This window comes from Buteo buteo, chromosome 4, assembly GCF_964188355.1.
Source record: "Buteo buteo chromosome 4, bButBut1.hap1.1, whole genome shotgun sequence".
NCBI classification, from domain to species: domain Eukaryota; kingdom Metazoa; phylum Chordata; class Aves; order Accipitriformes; family Accipitridae; genus Buteo; species Buteo buteo.
The window spans coordinates 11872518-11897667 of record NC_134174.1 but is presented as its reverse complement, the minus strand read 5'-3'; the positions used below and the strand labels follow the sequence as shown (position 1 = coordinate 11897667).

At 38.5% G+C, this 25150-nt stretch overlaps 1 protein-coding gene across 2 annotated transcripts in view; it reads right to left on the bottom strand.

The window, feature by feature from the left end:
* Nucleotides 1–123: 123 nt before the first annotated feature.
* Nucleotides 124–25150, bottom strand: part of SEMA3C (semaphorin 3C) — a 123902-nt gene continuing 98875 nt past the window's right edge. For both annotated transcript variants that reach the window (XM_075024742.1, XM_075024743.1), the window contains exons 13-18: nt 16035–16123; nt 13812–13853; nt 12374–12531; nt 9330–9397; nt 6025–6155; nt 124–4062 (exon numbers count right to left, since the gene is read on the bottom strand). In XM_075024742.1, the coding sequence (XP_074880843.1) occupies nt 3649–4062; nt 6025–6155; nt 9330–9397; nt 12374–12531; nt 13812–13853; nt 16035–16123 (902 nt within the window). In that variant the 3' untranslated portion in view covers nt 124–3648. The remainder of the gene's footprint in view (nt 4063–6024; nt 6156–9329; nt 9398–12373; nt 12532–13811; nt 13854–16034; nt 16124–25150) is intronic.

Here is a 25150-nt window from a genome sequence, read left to right as displayed (position 1 = left end):
GCCATACCTGACACTGTGAGTGGTTTTCTGGACTTGTTTAAGAAAGTCTACGGGATTGCTTTTCAGATAAAAAAATCAAGTTCCTTATTTTTAACACACATCTATAAAGGGGAAAACAACAAATTTTTAAGTTGTTGCAACACACTTTATTTTGTCAGGCAAATAGTATTTTAGATATTCAATTAAATAGCACTATGTTAAACTACATTTTGTTCTTTCTTGCACACTATATAATGCATATTCACTGTAATGACAGTTTCATCATGCTAGGAACTTGTACACATACCTACACTTTTAAAAACAAGATTTTCTTAATAAAACACGCATATCTACAGTAACAACAATTGCAAAGAACACATTGTTAGGTCAAGATTTCAGCAAACTTTACAAACTACACAAAATAAAAATAGCCAAAAAAATATCAGTACATGGTGAAGTTCTTAGCAGAGAACATATCTTTACATTTGGTGAAGTTATGCCTAGAAGTCATTTTGCTTTTGTATTTTTTAAGGAAAAAAATTATGTACATTATTTAGTAATCCTTAAAATAGGAAGTATTAAATAGCACAAACAATATTACAGTCTTAAGTTTTGGTGTTACCTACAGTAGAGGGGCTACTTTAAACACATAAAAATTGCGGTTTGTCTATTCTGTACATTTAGGTCCAAACCCTCAGCTGATATAAACCACAGTAGCTAAATGGACAGCAAGGAAGTTACATTAGTTTATACCAGCTGAGCATCTGGCTCCTGACTACTCTATACACAGGGGAAGGCTGCTAAAGCATGGAAGCTTGGACCAGTTATGCACTGACAGAAGCTTATTATATATATGCTGAAGTCTTCATGCAGCAGGAAAAATGTTAGTTTAAGTATAATCCCTTAAACAGTCATACCATAATAATGGTATATGAAGCAGCTTTAAAAATATTATTTTATAATCATATGAAACTCTGAACTATGCTGATTGTTTTAACGGAATCCCTTATTGCCAATATTCTATTAGAAAACAGTGTAACTATAATTTCTGAGGCCTAATGGGGGCCTATTAAAATATCACTATACCTAACCACTTAAAGGGTAAATTGTACCCTTAAATACCTATTAATCACTATTCCATCTGGAAGCAATTATGATCCTCACAATAGACATTAATATCACACAAACTCTGCAGTGAATCTGCTGGGAAAATAGGAAGAGCATGGCAGCATACAGAGTATATGCACTAATGTCATTCCAGGAGGTAGTTCTATTTTGTGGCACTCAATTTTTGGTTTGTCACTTACACACTTCAGAAGTCAGTCATCCTCAGAAAAAAAAAAAAAGTAGTTTGCTGCACTGAAAGTCAGCTGGGGGAAAAAAAAATAGAATACTTGTTTTGCCTTACCCATCTCATTTTCCTTTTTTTTCTCCAGAGTCTGCTTTGCCAGCTCTTGGGGCCAGATCCAAGCTCACTGAAGTCACAGAGAAAGTTTCCCAATGGTTTCCACCAGAAGAACCTTAGATACCAGTGGCTACATATTGCAGAAATATGCATTCAGGCCTTGATTAAGGAAAGCACTTAACTAGATGGCAATATATGAGCAGGCTGGCATTGCCATCCCCTTTGAAGCAAGCAGTAAGCACACAAATTAAATTCGAAGAGCTCCCACCAGTGTCAAAGGGACTTACGAGACAGTGTTTAAGTGGTTTGATCAATCAGGGCCTACTTCCCAGCTATTCTGCATCAGGTGGTGATAAAGTGACACATCTAACTGATACCAGGTAAATACCCGAGTCACCTCCACTGCACTAGATCTTAATTCACACTGGCACAAACCCAGAGGTGTTCTACACCCTGGAGAGTTACTCCCAGCATATTCCAACAGAAGCAGAATCAAAATAATGCCCAAAGAGTTTCAACAAAGACCCATCAAAATGTTTAAAACTATGTTTTAAAATACAGTATCCATCTGCTACTGGCTGGAACTAGCAAAGTTTAAAAAATATTTTTTCTTATCTTCTTTGGGTTCAGTAATTATTTTCACTCAATTTTCTTTCCAGAAATTTACCACCTTTTTTTTTTTTTTTTTTTGAGCTTAACATAGCTCAGTTTTGAGCTGAACACTACTTTATATTTTTGTATACTATCATAAAATATCGTGGAATAAACCACAATTTTTCTAAGGTACTAATACATTTTTAATACCTGTTATCTATCTCCTTTGAACAGACTCAGTGCCTTTCAGAACACTCTTATACAGTAAAAGGAGGAAGATTTGTCCCTGGCTTTTGGCACTAGTGTTGCTCAAAAAAAAAAAAAAAAAAAAAGAAAAAAAAAAAAGTGATAGTTTTTCCCAGGATGGCTTGATGCACATTTACTCAGTTTTCAACTAAACATACTTCATTAGACTTGACAGCTGCTTCTTACACAAAAATATTTCTGTTTAAACATGCCTCTCAAGTTATTATACTTTTGGGGTTTTGACCCAAACCCATTTTTCAGTTTTATATTTTTCCCTCATTCTTTTTTTTCCCCTGATCTTTTCAGCAGAAAATGGAAAATAAGAGGAAATTATGAAACTAACATTGAAATGAAAAAGGGTACAAAGACTGGAAAATGGAAATGGCTTAATTTAAAACTTCTAGTCAAAATATTTGCAGCTTTGAAAAAATAGTTGAAAAAATAATGTTTTAAAATTTTCAAAGACACTCATGACTTGTTTCCACATTGTAGACCAGCTCCAATTGAATCATGAAACAGATTAAAGATAACTTAAGTTTTTCATTTCTGAGTAAACACTATACAGTATACCCACATTCTGTCCTTTGAAAAAAATTGGAGTGTAAATCTTTGAAAAATAGCTAAAATACCTAAGTCACTTAGGTGTTTTTCAAAATTGTATGTATACTGAACATTTTCATGTTAGCTTTGTAGCACTTATAAAGCTATGTAGTGTTATAGGACACCTTATTTTAATAAAAATCAATATGAGCAGAGATATTTTAAGTTACATTCCAGAACTCATTAATTTATTACAACTCATACTATGCACAATAATCAGTGTTTCCTCTGATAAAGTATATAATTTTTTCTTTCTACTCATTCCTTCATTTGACCTCTGAATGAATGAAACATTTCTACTATACTTGCTTCCTATCAGCATGCATTCACATGATTTGAACAATGAGTAAAAGCTGTAAACTCAATATTGAACAGTAAACAAGAATAAACTCATGTTCTTAAATGCAGTGCAAGGAAATCTTAGTACCATCCTACTTTGAGCATGCATCTTAACCCAGATTCTTTCACCACCAGCCTGGTTGGTACAGTTCCAGAGTTGCAAGATAATGCATTGATTTTGTAAAAATTTCTATTCAGCTGTAATTAAATAATCGCATGTTAAAGGTGAATCTGGTTTAAGATGAATACTCTGTTTTGCTTCTAGGACAGAGCCCAACCTAGTGTCAGCAAGCATCTAGGAAAGAAAATGCTCTCAATTATTTTCTTTAGTTAAGTTACACTGCATTTTATTGGGAGATGGATCTTTTCTGAGGCTTGTTGGATTTTTATTTATTCTTTTATCAGATTTGCTCAAATTTGTTCTCAATAGACAAATATAAGTCCCCTATAGTGAGGACAAAGATATCTATTACTACAAAATAAAATTAAGATCCAGGTAATTGATTCCTTCTGTTTCTACTTTTCCTGCTATTGATAAGGGCCTTTAGTTTGCTGTAGTCCCCTCTCATCTTCTGAGATTCTTCCCTCTGCTGACCTTGCTGTCTACTGTCTTTGCAGTACTGGTTAATCATCTGCATTTCTGAGTGGCTGAAAGCTCCCACAAAGTCCTTTGGGTGGAACTGCAGCGCTCGCACCGAGCTGGCCCAGGTCCAAGGGGACCACTTGTCAGTCATGAAGGCCACCATCTCTGAATCCAACACTTTGAAATTGATCTTTGCTAAGGTCTGCTTGAAGCTGTTCTCTGTTGCGATGCAGTGGTAAAGCCCCCGGTCGCTGTCTTGGACAGAGCGAATAAGGAGTCCTTGCTCAGTAGCTATGATCCTCTCATTCAGCTTGACCTAAAGGGCAAAACGACAGAAGGAATGTTTTAGGGAACGTTATGGAACAACACAGTCTTGGACCTCTTGGTAAACCTCACTTCGAACACCTCTTTCTTTCTTAAAGAGTTTCATAAAGGTACTGTGTTTTGCTTTGTCGTATCTCCCAGAGACCACTGCTATTGCTACTGTTAGGAGAGAACTTACCTCAAGGTAGGTAAGTGTCGCTAAAGAAAAGGACTTCAATATTTTTATTTGTTATGTTACAATAGATTGGATCAGGATGAAGACAAAGATGCAAATCTGGAGACTACCTGAAAGAAGAGTTTTCATAATGTTCAAATAGCAGAACTGAGGAAATTAACTTTTATTTGCCAGGGCTACACCCCTGAGAATGTCTCTTCCAGCATCAGAGACCGCTGCTGAGTCTAGATGGAAGAAAGGTGCAAAATTGGGGTTGATCTGTCATTGAACACAAGGTGGCTTCTGGTTAAATGTTTTGACTTTGAGCAGGTTACCGCGGCTAACTTCTGAAGAACTCTAGCTGCACTGCGGAGTCTATAGCCTGGTGTAAAAGTTCTCATCACAGTGGTCTCAGCTGGGACTTGGCTCACTGGAAACCAGGAGCAATTTCTCAACTCTCCTATTTCCTTTCTGGCTTCAGACTCTGGACAATCCCAGGAGATGGTCACATCATCTGAAGGAAGGAAGTTACTGCAGCTTGTCGAGTTATCATCTGATCTTAAATGATGGTGCACACGTGCCTTTGCATATCAGCTGTGAAGTGTAGAAATTGCTAGTTTAACCCATTGTGAAAGAATACCAGTGCTGGTATTTTTATGAATGACTTTTCTATTTTGCCACTGCACTTTGAATTATACCTGATTCCCTTGGGCATTCATTTATTTACTATGCTATTCTGTTATTGTAAACATTTGTAGACATTGTGGAGGTAAGATTTTCAGAAATCTGAGAGCTTGAAATGTAATTAACCCTTTGATTTCTTTAGTTTGTCTGTTGTTATTTAAAACTGCATTGATTCTAATACAGTTATTGACCATAAGAACAAAAAAGGGAAATGCTCTGCTGAAGCAAAGTGTTAAAGAATTGCACCTAGATTGCCAGGACACGGCTTGAGTTTTTTGAAGAGTACCTGAGAAAAACAGCATGAAAGGCTCAGTGAAAGGCTTGTAAGTCCTTGGAAAATGGCCTGATATGAGAATAATGTTTTTCAGTATTCATAATCTATCAACAGACACCATATTACTTAATATTTCCTTTGGAAAGATGTTCCTTCTTATTCATATAGTAACTGCCTTAGATTTGAAATGGAGTTTTTCCCCTTTTATGTTACTTCAGGAAGGCACATTCCCCATAAACAATCATACTGTATATTACAGTGCTGAAACTTGAGAGCCTTAGAGAGTGCAGTAATGGAAAATGTGATTGCACGATGGTGGGGAAATGCTTTTGTCAATACGTGTTCTTAGCCTGGACTAGTTTCTTGCTAAAGAAACCTTTCACATTTCTCCCACTTTTGCCTTTTGTCTCTTCAATAGCACAGAAGAGCTACTGCAGGCTGGCTTATTCCTGAACTTTATATAGGTTATTGCTTTTATGCCTATTTCCTTAGATCAGTAAGAAGTCCCGAGTGCTGCAAATCTTCAGTTTGCAATTAGTAAGGTGTGAAGAAAAAATTCATTAACTAGTTCCCTGACTTTAGGGGCTGACAGGAATTTTCTGATAGCCATTCTGTTCTGACAGAAATCACTGGGGCCGAGGAGTCAAGTCCCAGCTATACCTAAGAGTCTGCCCTTATTTATACGAGTAAAGTGCTGGCCACTATCCTGCATCCACACAAATTTTCCAGCTTCACTGTATCCAGACAGTCTGATGAAAACACAGATGCTCCCTCGCCTTGGCCCAGGGACTGATGAGATGCTGACTGAGGTGCCTTCCAGGGCTACTGCTCATATTACTCACCTCTTTCCTCCTGTCATTGTCTTTCTGTAGCAGCCACTTAATAGAAGCCTGAGGAGATTTGGGTGTGCATTCGAGAAAGGTGGTGTTGTTTTTTACTCCATACTGAACTATTTCTGCAGCGTTTCTGTATGCTAGAAAGAAAAAGAAAACAGGTCAGGCTACTGTGAGTGGTGATTTGATATAGAAAGCAAGTAACTGTTTGCAACACCAGTAAAATGAAATATATCTGAACCTGATATTGGCCAATAATAAGTAATTTAAGACACAAAATTTTCAGAGAAATGAAATGAAATGTGAAGAAGTGCATCCAGTTCCAAATACCAGTGATTTCAAACCAACATGGTCTTTTCTGAGGAAGTAGGATACCTGTGGGCTGGTAAGCTCTGCTGATGGGATAACTGAGCTCAGGGATATCGTTCCCTGAAATGAGCTCATTCTCTGCTACTACAAGAACACATGTCTAGAACTATCCAAGGGAGAATGAAGCATTTAATATATTTCTTCACACTTCACCAGTTGACAAGCTGGGGGCTGTGGTTGTATGACTCAAAACACAGCAGCCTGCCCCAGCGAAGGCTCTGGCTGTTCCAGCTGTGCGCAGTATCACAGGGAGGCGAGAGAGGGCACACTTGGCTCCCACTCCTTCTGCAAAGCGAAGAAGGGACTTGGCTCTAAATCTGAAATTCAATGAGTACGTAGACAGGCCAGAAACAGAGAGCAGGACAGATTTATAGCACTCCAGCAACACCTGGGCAAGTGCTGAGCGTATGTCATCGCTTAGACTTGTTGTGCCCCTTTATAGTCTTGATAGATGAACAATTGGCAGTTACCTATAGGAACTTTTACATGCTCATTGCTTGGCCCAAATCATAGTATTTGTCCTGAAAACAATACACTTCCAGATTTAAAAGCTTACATCATATATGAAATACATTTTTTTTTTTTTGACAAAGGAGCAATGGATACCAAATGATATGAGAAATGCAAATACCTAGAGGTCTACGTCTAAACATCTCACTCTGTTTTGCACAGTCCTAAGACTGGTTTTCTTCAGACTCTACTTTATCTTTCATTCTTTTCAGCTTCTTTCATCAACCGATATGTGAAATTGGAATCTATTCTGCTAAAGGAAGGAGACTTTGCTTGGTTCTTGTTCTTCAAAGTTTTTAGCACATTTATGAGGTTGTACCAAAACCAATTGTAACTTTTAGGAGAATAATGTGGAAATATTTTGCATTCAAAAACCATGCACTAGCAAAGAACTTATGTGTGGGCTGACCTATCTGTAGCTGTGGAACAGTGAGAATCAGAGCTGCAACACATTATTATTATTTTTATGTACACTGGAACTAGGTGTACCACAGAAAGGCATTTTTGTCTGTTTAATTGATCAATATATATCTAAATTCTTACCTGCTCCATACTACTACTACTCATACATGCTAAGAAAAAGACTGAGAGAACATAAATGCATTTCTCTAATGGCCATAAGGGCTAACACAAGCATAACAATATTAAACAGAACACCTGAAAAGCAATCATACAAGCCCCTTAGTTCTTGATAATCTATTTAAAAATCGCAATAAGCCAAAAATGTTGAGTTTATACATGCTGAGAAGTCCAAGGCATGCAACCTATGATGTTTAAAGACTTCATTTCAAGATTATGGTTCCCTATGAACTTGGAAGATTTCTTGCTGTTGCCTGACTCCCTGCTCTTTTGTCCTTTAGGTAGATTTAATTTTTCCCCCAACAGAGTAGTTTTGCTATAAGTGGCTTTAATTATATTTTGAAAGAGTCTAAGCTGCTGTTTCTTTTTATCTTTTTTTCCACTGGGGAAACAACTGACATGTACCTATGCTACATCCCACCGCTGTCACCAAAACATCCTTTAAAAAGTTGCTAAAACACATAAACCTATAAATACATCCACATTAAAAGAAATGGCTGAAAAACAAGAAACCTGTTTCACAAGACTGTCAAGGTTTAAACATTTGTCTTCCCTCAGCCCAGAAAGCAGACAGTTGACATTCTCACATTTTCCACCCAGAAAGAGGAGTCACCCACCCTTGGGACAGACAATGGGTGGGTGGTCACAGCACATGCCTGCAAGGTAGGACACGCAGCTCAAGTTACTTCGTGATTCAGAGCCTAAGCTTTAATATGGATCTCTCAGAGCTCAGGTGCATACTCTAATTGTGGGGTCATCTTTTGTAATTACCTGTTGAAGCTATTCAGCTTCACATAAATGACCTAATACTGAGTCATGGGGAAAGACCTGCTGGCGCTGTAGATTGGCAGCTAGAGCACAATTAACTGCAGTTGGGCTGAGGGATCTACACCTGAGTGACTGTTGTGGTCTGTTTTGATCCAGGAGATTCTTCTGAGACCCAGCAGAGACCATTTCAGTGGAATTATTATTTACTGAACCTTTCACATGCAACTCTTAAAGCATTGTTCTTTCATTCAAAAAAGTCAATCAAAAATTTACAATCAGATCTATTATATGATCTCCACATGGTACAGATGAGAATGCACTTCAAAATGCAGGCTCAGAAACAGAGGTGAAAGGAGCATAATTCTCTAATATGTGCCCTTGATTTGATGGCATACATTGCCACCACCTAGCTCAGACACGCATGTGGTTGAAGAGGATTAAGCTGCCTTTATGTATGTGTCTACTCTTACTATGACTTTGGCCATATTTGACTGGTGTCCATCAATCTGGAGAAAGTGGTAGCTGGGAGGGCAGAGCATTGGCTCACCTGTCCACCCACTCCATGCCAGGCTGACAAAACAGTTGCACTTGCTGGAACTAAGAGACTTCATAAAGAGATTTGGAATGGTTTATTTTCCCATGTAAAGGGAGAAAGGAATAATCATAATTCAAAAAACAGGCCTAGAACTTGCTGTTTGCTGAAAGATGTGCTCCAAAACTCAATATGGCATCAAATATTCAGAATAATTTTGAGGTCCAAGACTTAAATACATGAAGAGGCATTAATAAAGACTGAAGGGATTTAGAAGTAGAAAAGCCCTCAAATTAACTGTACTTGTTTCTAGTCAACACTGTCAGCTTCTCATTTCATGTATGCTGAACTATGTATTTCATGGTTCATCATTTTATCATACATATGCAAGTTTCATGTAATTGCAAGGAAATATGTTAAAATCAAAACAAAACTCAGACTTGGAAAATAATTATGCTTTACCAGTAAACCACACAGATAATGTGAGTTATGATGAATCACATAAACGAAAGTCATGCATTCTTTATATAGCATGAGGATCTCTAAATTATAGTACCTTTCAGGTTGAAACCTCGGCACTGAGTCAGAGGATTTCCATGTCTCACGTCTTGCCTACGACTCCTCCTGAAATATTTTGTAAAAACAAAATGTTATTCCAAGATAGCTACACTGCAAATAAACACTTTTTTATTTGTGGGTTTGGTTTTTTTTCACTAGATCAACTGCTAGGGATAGTTCATGACCTACTGTGAGTGTGCTTTACTCTTGGCAGGCTTGCTAGAGTGAAGATACTGTTTTAGTGAATAATCAGTTTATAAAATGTTTGTACTTTTGGTAGGTAAATAGTTTTGCAATGGTGGTATAGAGATGGAAGGGTTAGAGGTGATGCATGAAATAGACATAGCTTCACAGTTGCAAGACCTAACGTTCAAAGCCAGAAGCCCCAGCTGGAACTCTTCATAAAGGCAAGCACCTATGGATGAGATGCACAAAAGTCACAGTGCTTGTATCTAATGCATCAACAGAAAATTAAGATATAGGGCAGGTTTCCTCCTTGATTTTGGCAGGCATCTTATTTTTAGTGCCTCTAGCCACCTTAGTAGCAGTATGACTGAAGTATTCCTCCAGAATAGTGGAGAGCTAAGATTCAGTTCTGTTGTCTGCTTGAGGGTATCTATTGCCAAAAGATACTCAAACTCACCAAGTCTCAGAATACTTCTAAACGGGACTTTGTTATATTATTTGGATGACAGATGCAAAATCACGATTCTGTAGCAAATTAGTTAGGGAGCTTACTGGGATTGGGAACTCTGGCATTTCAGCCCTCCTCAGCTAGGAGGTCAGAGCTCTCAGAATTCAGTGCATGAAAACGTGGTACCTGAATTTTTTATTCTTAAGATCTGTTATTTTGTTTGCTGAATATTCTGTAAGTTAGCTCAGTATTTATCAAGTTCAACAAAAAAATATATTGGTGATAGATTGTTGCAAATGGATGCTGCTGGGATATGGAACAGCTGTATTCTGAACTATGTAATAATGACTTGCAAGATCAGAAACCATGAAAAAAGCCCCTGGAGCTCCAGTACTGCTGAGTGAAGGGTGATGCCTCTATGGCCACATTATACCAGGTAGTGCACAAACACCCAGAGACAGTGTTTATAATCCCATGTCACCCGATCCTTCACTGCATTGTTTTAAAAGGAAACATTTGAAAGGTGATGTTTCAAAGGAGTAATTTCTGACATTCCAAGTATATTTTTGATGGTAAACATCAAAAATATTTCATCTGTTGCCTTGGGATCTTAACCCTTGTGAACTATTTATGTGAGTCAAAGGAGACAATGAAGAATTTCTGAGTGAATTTCAGGATTCCTGTGCTACCGTGAGCTGCTCCACACTGTCAGAAATGGCAGGCCGCTTACATTAAGCAGTTCGGAGAATGTAAACTTACAGTCTGATATTTATAAAAAAAAAAGGTGAGAAGGTGGCAGTTAGAAAATAAAGATAATACTGTCAGGTGTTTTGGGTAAATCAATGTTGGATGAGGAACCACAGTAATTCATGGGAGACAGAAGTGTCAAAAGAAGCAAATAAGCAAGTATGTCCAGCAGATACTACTGTCTAGACTATGGGATTTGGCTCTAATTACCAATGTTTTCTCCTTCACAATGTCTCTTGTTAGATAAAGTGACAACTCATTTCCTTCACATATGAAAACCAGGTTTTTTTCCATACAGTTTCAGGTGTTTATTTTGGTTTGATATAAAAAGCAAATTGCAAACAAAATGTCAGCATGAAAGCAAGCCCCAGTGGAAATAATCTTGGGTGTATATAATGGGGATGGCAAAGAATCCACTGGAAACTGCACAGACTGGGTATACCTGACTGCTCATTATATCTTTTGGCAGCTATGTTAGTGTAGGAGGTAGGTGGCCTGAGACTTGGGGATTTTTCTTTTGTTTCCTCCTCCCATCTTCCGACCTTTGTTCCATGGAAGAAAACAATCATTTTGCCGACTGGAGGCTGAATATGCTGAGTGAAAGCAGTAAAAACTCCAGGTACTTTGCCAATGGATACATGGCCAGGTTAGGCTTTACCTTTTAATCTCAAATAAGGAATGAGTCAAGAAAACTTTGTAATAACAAAAGCAATTGTCTTTAATCCCAGAGGATGACATTGTCATCAGCTGGTTGGGTCACTGAAGCAGAGCCAAGCTTTGCCTATTTCTGTCTACTGTCTCCCTCCATGTAGGTAAAGGAGTAAAGCCCATTAACTGCATCTGGTATTCTACATCTATAGCTCAGGTGCAGGCAGTGAGCACAGTGGCACGTGGTGGGTAAAGCTCTGGCATACATCTGAAAGGTTCATCTCCTCTGCAGTAATACCTCATTGTGTATTCTGTAGCTTTGTTTGTCTATGAATTGAAATCTTAGTAATACAAGAGCTCACTACAGCCTCCTGCTATTAAATATTTCCCTTGGGAGGAGGAAAGAGGCTCCTGTTTTGCATAAGAATTATGAGATGGACTATTAGCTCTGCTGTAAATTAAAGAGAAACTGCTTTCCCTGTCTGCTTTAATAAATCTCATGTCAAAAACTCCAAATTTGCAGGCATTACATGGAAATCACATTTGCCTAAAATTTCCCTGGAAATAATTCTTCTCACTTAGGAGCAAATGAGGAACAAAAAAAATAAATGACTTTATTCCTCAGACAGCCTGAGAGATATTTTGCTGTGTTTAGGGCTATCATAATTACATCCATAGCAAGCAACTGAATTTAAACAAAGGGAAAAAATGTTTCACTGATTTTGCGTGCGTGAGCCAGAAGGATTAATATTTATGATTAGGAATGGTTTTTTACTTCTTTTTTTCAGTCCATTATTTTAAATATGAAAAGGCAAGCTCTTTGTCATACACTCTTGCAACACACACTCCTAGGTGATGAACAATACCAAGCACGATAGCTACGGGGGTATCGCTTGTACATGCTCCTGAAAGGAATGGCATCCCACTTCTCCATCACATTACAACACCACAGGCTACATAGCAGAACAAAGGCCTTTCCTTGCAGACTTCACCGGCCCCTTAGTACTGCTCACCTTTTCCCTGTGGGATAAAACCTGGAGCAGGAGTTTCCATCCCAGGCACAGTATGGGTCTCGGGCGAGGCAGCAGTCGGCGCAGGCGGTCCCGTAGATGTGGCAGCGATGCAAGGATACCTGGGTGACCCCTTCATCTGAGCTCACGTACAGCTGTTGCTGGAGAAGGAAATGGAAAGATTTATTTCAGACGTGGAGGAGCTTCACCCAAGACTCGGCTAAAGCACCTAAAAACCTTTCAATTAATTTTGGAATTAACTCAAGACCAAGAGGGGAGGCACTAATATACATAAAGCCAAGATAAACAGAAATCCCCCAGGTGAACAGGCCTATAATATTTCCACCTTCCTGTTAGAAAACACTTAGAAACACTGGGGAATGTTAATGTTTTTTGGACATTGAGTGTCATTGTTCTGTTCTGGGGCACATAGGCTGAGTTAATATTGCTCAGATTCGAGAACTTGTTTCTTACTCAATGAGGATTATTGGCTCAAGCCTTTGAACTAAGTATTTTCTCTGCATATAGTCACTTTAATAAACATTATGCAGAGTTCCTGGTTGGATTCTCCAGTGCATGGATTTCCAAGACATAAAACCTAGAGATTATGTTGAGGCTTAGGGCCAGATTCTGATAGCCTTATATACCTGGACAAATAAGCCAGAAGAACTTCTATAATAAATTAGAGCTTTTGCAAAAGAAGTTCAAAGTGAATAGGTCATTACCAAAATCTGGGCCAAAATGACTGCTCTATTCAGCAACAATTAACCAATCATTCTTAAAATATAAATTGTAATCAACAAAAACCTTGAAACTCTCCTGATCTTTTTGTCATAAAACTAAAAAAATTACACTATATTCAATTAAGTGAATAACATTTACTTATTAGTAATTTTGTAAAATATTGAGCAACATGTTGCTTGCAAAATCATGGAACACATATTTTTAGTTTGAGCATTTAACATTTCAGCAGAAATCCTCTCAGCTCTTTTCATCATTCTTATTGCCATCATTTATTACTAAGAAACAAAGACGCACAATTGCACCATGGACCCAACAGCCCCAACACTGCCTTTCTGCATCGATCAGACTTGAAGGCGAAAATTTTATTTAGGCCTTAAAGAAAAAAAGGGGAGAGCAAATTTCCTCTTTTAGTACTTTTTTTCCTTAACTGTCAAACAAAACAACAAAAAAATGGACACTTTCAGTGAATTAGAAATGATACATAATGAATAGAAATTCTTTCATCTTAGTGGCTCTGGGACATAAAAAACAGCTCATGCAAACTTCAGTCAAGTGTCTTCATATTCATTATGGAACACCTGCCTATACTTAGTATGCTTAGTATGCTTAGTATGCACAAAACCTGGTATTCTAACACCTTTAAGTCAATTTGCTTCTCAATTAATAAGCACTAAGTAAGCATCCTACTTTTCTTTACCTTTTTAGATGAAATCTTCATTGTCGTTATAGGAGAATTACTCTGAAAGACAAAATTCCAAACCACATTTACAAGGACTCTCTTATTAATACTGTCCCAACATTAAAATTTAAAATTCAATAAAACCTAAGTAAGTCATAGCTAAGAAAACTATAACTTTTCATATCTTAGAATGACATCACTCATTCCTACTAATTTTTTGCTATTTTCAGAACTAAACAAATTACATATATACAATTAATGTCTCACAAAATGTATTGGCTAAACTCAACCGCATTATTATTACTCAAGTGCATCAACAAGTTTTTGTACACTTCTAATTAACCTGCATCTGTGTTACCTCAGCAATATAGGAGCAATGTGTTTTGAAGCCATTATTCTCACTTTGTAATAAGAAACAATGTTTGTTCTTTGACGATGATGATAAGGAAAAATCATACAATAGCTCATGCATATTCACCACATGATCTGGATAAGAATGTCATATTTCTCCTACACATTGTCTATGGTACATAGAGTTTGGTTACCATCCAACATATACGTTCAGATAATCAATGACTAGAATGTTAAAAATGGCATGTGTGTTATCGAATGTTTCTTCCCAGAGACAGTACTGTGTACTACTGTGTGTCATCACTGCAGTCTTTTATTGTCTGTGTCCAAACCAAACATCAAAAAGCTGGAAAAGGAATTATCAAATTCATTGCCTTAAGCAAGTGAAGCAATTCATTATTCTCATCCAAATGATAAAATTGATGGTAATAAAAATGTTCAGGATTTTTTTAAGATTTAGCATTTGCTCAGTCACAAAAGAAAGCCATAACGGTGGGCTAGGATTAATTGCAGTGGACTACAAGCACAGCAGGGAGGCCAGGACTAGAAAGGCTGGCTGCGAATCATGTGAATTGGCAAAGGTTGGAAGGAGTTTAGGGCTGCTGCAGTATTTCATGAAATGTCTGGAGACTCAAGGTCAAATGCAACATTGGATCTAATGCCACATTCTCCTTTCCTTGCTTATACTCTGGAAAGGAATCAGTGCTTTGCTTACTCTCGATATTTACTAGCACACAGCCAGTGATCTCATTCCCGCTCTCTTGGAAAGACTCATCAAAATACTGCCATGCTGCCCACACAGATTGCAATGGTAGAGGTTACGACATCATGATTTTTAGGGTGCAGGATAATAAAGTCTGTGCACAGACACCCAGAAACTAGGTTTATGTTGAGAATTCCTCTCAGCCCACCTATCTTCTTGCTGTATTAATTTATGTTTCAGTAAATGGAATTAGTAATACTTGGGTGAAGGGTACTCTTTAGGTAATATTACTCACATATATCTTTTTTAAAGGGAAGTCTTCAACAGAAGCCTAGCAAGACTAATTATGCCTTTATGAGGATTAACACAGAATGTATTCTTTTCCTTAAAGAATTGTTAATGCTGCCTGTCTAGATAAAAAAAGCTTAAATTTTCCTTTTTGTATCCCCTCAATGAAGTAGAGAAAAGCCCATGACAAAACCCTTAACTAAGTTTTAAAGACGCATACTACCATTTGCCCCAAGACTACCTGATTTAAAGAATAGCCCATTCAAAAATTTGAAAGGGATTTTTCAACATGAGGGTGAACATTTTCTTTAGGTTATTACAAGCTGCTACATGCCAAAGTAATTGACAGAGGCTATTCCCCTATTTCTCCCTGTAGTTGTTTGTGTTTCTTTTCAGCTCATTTTGTGTTAAGCTTGTAGTTTTCTTGACTCCAGAGGCTTGTGGCTTTGAAGAACTGGAGTTAAGCAAAACCAGCACTGGTTTGCTTCCATTCTGCAGCTCAGAATCAGGAAGATTATCAGATAATCAAAGAAGTATAAAAATCTTAGATTCCACCTGTAAATAGTGACAGTCCCAATACGTGATGCCAGTGATAGAAGTTGCCTTCTGGCAGCCACTATAACATTACCTTGTAAAAATGTGATTAGCCCCTTCTAGCTAGTACAACAACCTAAAAAATAAGCAACTTAAATATAGGGGGAAAAAAGGACTTAAGCTACCTACAGCCTTCATATGTCCAGTGGACATTTTATATTCTGCTTTGCATGGGTATCAAGATGACATTATGCACATTTACTTGATCTTTTATCAAGTCACAGTTGCCCTTGCCAAAGTCTCTTAGAACAAAGTGTTTGTGTGAACATACACATTGGAAGAGTAAAAGTAGGAGCAAGCCAAACCTGAAAAACCTCCAGCTCTTCTAAAATGAGTTCTCCACTTGCAGAGAAGTTGGTGGGTAGGACAACAACTTTTTGTACGGTTCCTTGATCTGGAAAAGATAAGAAAAAGTAAGACCATGTGACAGAGACAAAGAAAAAAAAGCCCAGATGAACCATTATCGATTATGAAAAGGAACCATCAAAGCAAGCACTATCACATAGTGAAAGGTAAGAAAAGTTCAGTAATTTCTAGGGTTTTGGGTCAGAAAGAAGCATGAGATGACTCCTTATCTAGGAATATTATATACAGTATTCTCACATCTGAACATGAAGAAGTCATGGTAAGAGTGGAGTTACTAGCATTACTGTTACCATTCTACCCAAAAGGATCAATCAAAATCAGTATCTTCTGTACTAGTTGCTGTACAGACACACAGGCAGAGGCAGTATCTATCCTAATGATCTTAAAGTAAAAACACAGCAATATAAACAGGTTAAAGGGAGCTACTGCAGAATTTAATATATATTCATATTCGTAAATAAAATGTAATGACAACTGATGACATGAAAGGTAAACATTCCAAAGAATAACTCTATCTACACCTAAACAAAGTAAGACGAAAGCTTTTTTTTTTTCAGGAAATTCAAACAATAATCAAATCTGTTACATATTGGTAGGAGTTAATATTTTGGTCCATAAGGAAAAAAGGAAAAGCAAGGTGAAGTTATTGTAGCTACTCCATCATGGCTGTCCTCTCAAAATACAGTTCCAAGCCTCCCTCAGATCAAAGGAGTAAGAAGTAAGAAGGATGGGGCAATAGCAGTGTTTTTGCAGGGTAGATGTGATGACTGAGACCAAAGGGGATATTTGTGATCAGTTTTCCAAATTTGTTATGTGGAAAGAATATATGAGATGGAGGGGTCCATCTGTGAAGGCTCTTAAAGGCTCAGACAGCCACTGAAGTATTTCTGATGTGGCAGAAAAGGCGGCCTGTGGGAGAATCACAAGGACAAGCATTTTTACTTGGAAAAAGCACAGCGCATAGAATTCCTCTTGCCTGAAAGGCCTGGAAATTAACTGAGTAGAATAAATTTATTTGCTCAATACTGATTCTGAGGAATGAGACCACATGGTATAGATTCTGTTCGGCCTTCAAAAGTTTTATGAGCAATATAGACTTATGCGGTTAGTAAAACATTAGTATAGCACAATATAGGTAAGTATCTATGTGTATTTTTATGAATTTGTGACCGAGGAAAGGAAATCTCAGCTTCCTGTTTGGCAATTCATGATGTAGACAACATAATCTGAAAAAGGGCAATTTCGCTTTACTTTTAAGGTCAGTGACTAAATTGCATAGCTGAAGCTGCAGGGCAAGTTGGTTACAGTAAATAATTTACATCTTCTTATTTCCCTGGAGGAAGCCAGCAGATAATAATATATTTTATTTAAAAAAAAAAAAAGGTTTAAAGCCAGAATATTGATGTGTAATGACCTGACCACACACAGAGAGCACATTGCAGTATTTTGTCATTTAAAAAAAAAGAAAGAAGGAAAAGAGAAATTGAAAGCTGACAAGACTTAAAAATGCATAGCTATCAATTGTACATGCTCAGGGCACGTTAGGCATGAATTTTTCATGAGAATTTTCTGTGGAGAACATTTATTCTCATTATTCAATGGCACGATAAACCAGTTCCTTCCGAAGAAACTTTACTGAAACTAAATCTTGTGATAGCACAGCTGTGGTCTAGACTGGGTGCCAGTATTAGCAAAGCTATGAGAACCTGAGAGAGATTTACTAACTGCCAGGGCCCACCGAAGCTTTAAACTGCTGCAGATGCATCCCTCGTTGGAGCTAAGGAGAAGCATGTGCATATGCACGTGCATGTGTGTGTGTGCATTTCTGCTCCTGCTAAAGGGAATAACCCACTCACAAACACATACAGCTTAACTCCAGTCTACCTCTGCCTCTTTGCATCCTTTTATCAGTGTGTTCTCTCTAACATTAAAACATACCATACAAAATACTGTATCAGAAGTGCAGGGAGGAGTTGCAGCCTTTTGTGGTTTTTTTCAGCTGCCTGAAGTCTCAACTACCTGTAACCCTGACATACAGGGCACTCAGCATGTTGACAGTGACCTTACCTGCAAAGAAATGTGAGGCTGCTGAGCCTCTGAAGAACCGGTTTATTTCAATGATCCATTAGCGCATGCCACACATTTAAAATTCCTAAATTGTCTTCAGTCCTCAAACATTGCCCCGAACAGAAATCAGAGCCTGAAGGGAGATTTTATCCCCGGCATAGGCACAGAAAATACTGATAATGCCTGACGCCAACTCCTTGTCTCCTAATAACCTTTCCTATTTGAAAAGTAGGTTCCTATCTACCTTTTTGTCACACCCCAGAAAAATACACAGAGTTAAGGACTGTTTACCTCGGTATTCAGTTCCCTTCGCTCAATATTTTACCATTTGCTTTGACTCAGTATTGTACCATGAGGGACAGATCCTTGCAGAAAGGAATGTTCCATTGTTTTAGAGGAAACTTAATACAACATTTAAAATAAATATTCATGTTATGGAAAGTAGGCAGTAGAAAGTTATTAATTAAATAAAATTACTTAAAGCAAGGGATTCTAATAGTCTGTACGTATATATATATATACATACTTCCAACAATACATGGCTTATAGGCTATAGCCCTCCACCACTTCTGGAAATAGTTTTTCTACTGTTTCTCAGCCTTTTCCTTAATAAATGAAAAGCAAATATTTGTGCCCAAAACCCACTTCTTATTTCCTTCTCAGTAGTACTGATGTCTCCACTATAAGCACAGTAGCTGACAAATCAAGTCACTTACACATGTTCACATCAGAAAGCTTATGGTACATCTGAGTTTTGTTGAAAACCTTATTTGCTTATTCCCTTTAATGGCAAGGCAGCAAACTAAATTCCCTGGGTCAGAAGGAAGGTTGGAAAGGATGCAATACTGTGCACTGCAGGAGATATATGCAAAGTAGCACTGCCTGAGCTGTTTCCCAGTGTATTTAACAATAGATAATCTTTTGCATTGTAAATCAGGCATAAGAGATCACTAAACAAGTGTAAGTCAAATATTTTCATGTTTAGGTCAACACATGAAATTATAAGCTAATTCTGTAAAAATCATAAAAGCGAACAGGATGGTTTCCTTCACCGTTTACTTGTTACTTCCAGAAATCCACTTGAAAACAGTTCTACATTGTTATGATTTCACACAGTCATGAAAAAATCCATTGTGTCTCGAGAATATCAATCCACCACTAGAATGCATGAAGTGAAGGGGCAGATTTATGCTCACCAATTCCCTGACTTTTCACTGGGAGCTGTTTGCAGCTTCAGATCAGCCCAGCAGTCTGTGAGCCGAGGGCAAATGGACAAACAAGAAGGAATGTCCCTCAAGCTGACAGCGAGAGGACAAGAGTGACTCATAATGTTTTTCTGTTTCAAACCTGCTTGAATGACTGCAGGTAGCCCAGCTTGGCATGGAAGACAACGTTACTGGGTCATGTTCCTTCTGAGAGGACTGAGAAACAGGGAACAGCAAGGGAGGAAAGTGCTAACATCCTGTAGACTAAAAATGGTGTAGAGAGTATGCAGAGTGGGAAATAAATGGAGAAGGAAGGCAGTCCAATAAATGGTCCAAGGAAAGAAGAAGAGACAAATTAATAACAATAGTATTAGTAGTAATAATAATAACATATTCCTTGAAAGGCAGGGCATTATTGTAGGCTGGTATTAATCACCTAAGCTTCATTGATAGCAGTTGGACTATGCCTGATTGCACTAATTCCTGGTCTGGCTGACTATGGCCAATGGAAAAGGCAAAGCTTAATGAACGGCAATTAAAAATACACAGGTGTTTGGCTGAATCTGCAGGTCTGATTTTAAACCACATTCTCTGAATTTTGACTAGCTTTTCCTTCCCCAGCCCTAAGTGAACACTGCAGTTGTCAGTATTGTGAGCCTCACAGAGAGTCAGGACCCATCTATCCCTGAGCCTCATCACATGCACAAATTCAACAACAAATAAAACCCCTGACTTTTCCACATCATAAAAAAAGGACTGCAATGGACACCAACTGCTACTCTGACAGGAGTTTCACAGAGAGGCTTCCTGCAGTAATCTCCCTCCCTGATGTGTCTGACGGTGCTGGAGACCCTCTGAAAACTTTTCTCTGTCTTGTACCTGTCAGTCTAGTGGCAGCTTAATTACTTTTGGTCTCTAATCTGGGTTGAACCTGATGCAAACAAATAACATTATGAAGAAAAAAGAAAGCAAAGAGTTTGCAGAATGCTTACAATCTCTCTGTTTGAGAAAAAGTTGAGGCTCAGCAGAGCACCTGAGATGGTGGCAGGTTAGCAGTCAGGGCTGAGAGCCAGGTCCCCACGCTCTCTGCTGTCCTTAGGTTTCTGGTGCAAGTCAGGGATCCAACCACAGCCACCTAACCTCTCTGTGCTTTAGTTCACTCATCTGTCAAAGGGGTGTTTTTTCCAGCTCATAGTATTACTGTGAGACCTCATAAAATTCAAGCTGCATCAAAACCCAAAAAGACAGATGCAAATGTCTAATGAGCTCACATTTGAGGGTGGAACTTTCACATAGCCCCAGCTCAGTCAAACTTTCGGGACACACTATGAGCTTGTTTGAACAAAAACGGAACAGGGGAAACAAAACAGGTGGAGGCACGCCCTCTTAACTTACTTATCTTCTTAAAAGGCTGTGAAAAGGCTTTGGATGAGTTCATCAAGGAAAGGGTTTGAATGACTCAGACACTATGACCAAGAGAAAGAAGGAAACCATCTGCTGCCTGTTGTGCCACTGTTGTGCAACATCATCTTCCCAAGCTCACAGTCACGAAGCTACAGCCAGCAAATCTATAGGAGGCAAGTTTGCTCTTCTGACCAGATTATCACTCTCTGCTAGAATCTGTAGCTCATTACATGATTTTGGCTATTACATTACTGGAGGCTACTGTTGTCAACAAGGGTTAGTTTTCCAAAAAGACAGCCATCATGTAACACCATGAAAATGAGTATTACAACCTTATGCTCTGAAGACACTTACTGCATCCAGACTTTGAAAACAAGTGTTGCATCAGAGAATAAAAGATAATAAGAAACATCGATCAACCTCACGCCACATCAGATGCATGTGGCTCACATTAATCTTCTGAATAAGCCACACTGAAATCTGAAGGGCCTTTTCATGACAGTAACTTAGATCTCTTTCCACAAAAACATATCCTATCTTGATAGCAAGGAGCCGAAAAAAATCCTATTGGTGCCTATGGCTGTTTAATGTACCCAAGTTTGACCCAGACATTTAAATATTGTAATAACACCAAGAGCAATAAAAAAACCCGTGCATAATCTTTTGGTTGTGCAATCTGCATGTACTTTGACCGAAAGCTTTCGTACTGCAAGCAGTAGGTGGCATGCTTAAAAAACAAATATTAATCTCAGGAAAATGTTCTCATGCTGTTTTACTGCTGTTTTTAAAACTCAGATGGAAAACAATCTACCAAAGGATAAACAGAAAATATTGAAAGCTTGGGTTCTTTAGATATAGCTGAAATGAGTAAAGTCATTACAGTAAAACTCTAGGGTGAATCAAAAACTTCAAGACTCAGTCCTGGCCTACCACAGAAATGGGATAATTGAAGCAGAACTCTAACCCCAAATTCCTGAACTGAATATGTTATTACTCATTGCATAGGGAAAAATTATCATCAGCATTGCCCTTGTCAAATACGCAAATGAGCGATTACATTCTATCCAAGTAAATTATCCCTCGGTGTTTGGGAAGACGAGGTATAGAGCACTCTTCTCTTGTAGCACTGCTCTCTACTATAAAACAGTTGTTCCTTACTCTAAATCAGCTCATTTCAAGGGGGGTGAAGAGATCCCTTTGGGTGGACTTAACAAAACCAGCAAGTTTTGTCAAGTGCTTTGGGAGTCTTCACGTTGGAAAGCATAGGTTAAACAGGAGATGGTTATCTTTTGAAAAGCAGGTGGAATGCTGCATGAACAACGTCTGTCCCTGGGATTTATTTTGTTAGCTATGTGGGTGAGCAAGGGAGAACAGCAATGTATTAACTCTGGGCATGGACCAGGCCCTGTGAGCTCAGCACTTTTGTCTGGGGCTGCAAAGGAAACACTACATTTAGTTCACCTTAATGTGAAAAAATGACACAGCTGCCTATACCCTCCTATGCCATGGCTACATGATGAAAACCACTGGGGTTCTTGGAGCTTTATACTTCTGTTATTCTTCACTTGCATTCAGGAACTGATTTATTACTGAGGCTATAGAGGAGGAAGAGAGGAAAAGCTAAACATTTTGTGTGCTCTGCATCTGGCAAGACATAAAACACTCCAATTTCAAGCATGAGACAGGTCACTGACAGTGACAGACATGGCTGGCAACATCTCAGTTCAGCAGCAGTAACTCATCATCTGAGCTGAGTGTAATTGTCACCAGGTGTCAAGTCCCATTGTCTCCGGCTGTGGGGCTCCAGGCTCCCAAGGAAATTATCACATGAAATTCTCCTATACAATCTGGTTTTTGCATTTGCCGGGACAAACTGACACCAAAGCAAATCCCCTCTGCATTCCTTTTGACAGTTAATATCTCTATCGAATCCTCCTGAGTCTCACAGAAAGCAGAGAATAAAGAAAACAAGTTTCTCCTCTCAGTGGCTGAAACTTGATCACTTTTATTTAAAAGGACTGAGAAATGCAGTAGCTTACATCATACCAATTTCTTCTGAGGAAGACCTTGGAAGCTATTAATGTCCTGCGCCCTGCTCAGGAAGAATAATGCCTCCCCTCCAACCAACTAGAAAGCAGACAATGATCCTCATCTACAATGTAATGTGGAAGATAAAGCAATGAATATAAAGTATCGAGCTGCAGTTTATGTATTTGATCCATCATGGATCCTGTGCTGATCCCATAGAAGAGGATTAACAAAATGTAAGAACAAACTGAGGTATGTTAATCTTTTTAACGAATCACAGATGTATGTGTGAGGCCACACTGACCACTTAAAAGGAGCCAGAAGCTAATCAAAGTATAAAATGAAATTACCCATATTTATCTCTTGCAGAATTACTAAAATGCTAACTATCAATATTGTGATTTCATGCACATTTCAAATTTTCATTACATTTCCAGTATTAACTGTCACTGCTACATTAACGATCCTGTACTGGTTGGAAACTTATATGTCTTTATCTTTTCCACTAATCTTTAGTAGAATTTTCCTCCAATTGACACTAGATGCTTATAGAGCATTTTAAAACAATGGCATCCCTATATAAAAATTGCATAAAATGTTCATTTGAAAGTTCTGTACTAGCCTACCAAGCTATTACTCTGGCTAAACATAGTGATTTGGCAAGGAATAAAGCTAAGAGAAAACCAAACCTTCTCTTTTACTAAGTGTTCTTGTGGAGTTGTGTAACAGCAGTAGGGACATCTATTAACATTTCTGGTATTTCTACAGTAGTGTACAAAGACTCTTTACTTCTTTAGGAAACGAGGAAAATTACCCTAAGGGGTCCCAAAGTCAAGAACTGTAGCTGCATTAATTAAACTAAAAAGAAAACATGGTTACATGTTAGGGGAGGCAGGGGGAAACGCACCTCAAGAAAGCATTGTCCTAATTAGCTTAATTCGGTAGTTTCTAATGACTCTGCAAGTAGGATCAAAGTGATTTTCAAGAACACCTTAAAACTCACTTATCAACTGCCAAACAAGGAAACAAAAATACCCAGATAAAAAACTTGATGAAATTCCTAATGTAATTCATTACCCAGAGCTTCTTCTACCCTGACTGTGCCTTATAGTATTCTAAGCATTCACAGTACAGTAGACGGTGACCTGGTAAAGGTTTGATACAAGAACACAAATGAAGTGTTTCTGTTTTCCTGTCTCCTTTCACTGAACCGCAGAAGCCTGTAGGCTGGACAGGGTCTCTAGAAGTCATCTGGTCCAGTCCCCCATTCAAAGCGGGTCCAGTTAGAGCAGGTTGCTCAGGGCTGTGTCAGGTTGGGTTTTGAATCCTTTTGAGTCTTTGAGGAAGGAGAATTCACAGCCTCTCTGGGCCCCTGTTCCAATATTTGATCACGCTGACAGTGAAAACCTTTTCCTTTATATCTAATTGCAACGTCCGACATTGCAACTTGTGTCCAATCCCTCTCACTCTGACACCGAGCACCTTGAGAAGAGTCCAGATCTGTTTTTTCCCATTAGGTAGTTGTACCCTCCTGTTAGGTAGTTGTCAACAGCAGTAAGGTCTCCCCTTAGCTTTCTCTGAATAAACCCAATTGTCTCAGCCTCTTCTCATACATCACATGCTACAGTCCTTCAACTGATCTTGTTCCATTAGGTCAATGTTTTCCTTGTACTGGGGAGCCCACAACTGGACATGGTACTCCTGACAGGAGTCACATACAGGTGAAGAATCCCTTCCAGCAACCTGCTGGCTGGATACGCTTCTGCTAATACAGCACCATACAGAGTTGGCCTCCTTTGGTACAAGGGCACCCTGCTGATTTTGATAGTTGGGGAGGTTTTTCTAAGAAGAGTGAAGAGAGTTTCTTTTAATCCTGCCCCTATAGAAGCCTGACGCTCCTGAGAGATTTTTTAGCACCAGCTTCCTAAATCTATTATAAGGGGAAGGTTATTCCCAGCCCCATGTGAGTTTGTTGGCAGACACAGTTATTCTACAAGCAGAAAACAACCAGGACCCCAATAATATGTGAGCCATAAAAGCAATGCAAGCCATCTCTGTAATTATTTTCTGATGTTCACAGATATATTTGTTCTCCTGGAGTTCTTTTCCTTTGTTCTACTTGAAACCATCTGGAGTAAAAAAGATTAGCCTTTGTGCCTATCAATCTATAATGCCCTGTTAAGCCAGCAGCAGTTTCAGACGTGAATGAATCCTAGGGTCTACCCAGAGTACCACTCCGCTTGTCTGCTTCAATCAGAAGAGTGTGATTCATATCTGAATATTTTAAAAAATCAAAATTGATCAGTACGAGAATCACTTGACCTGTTCCCTGCAGACTTCAGAAGCATAAC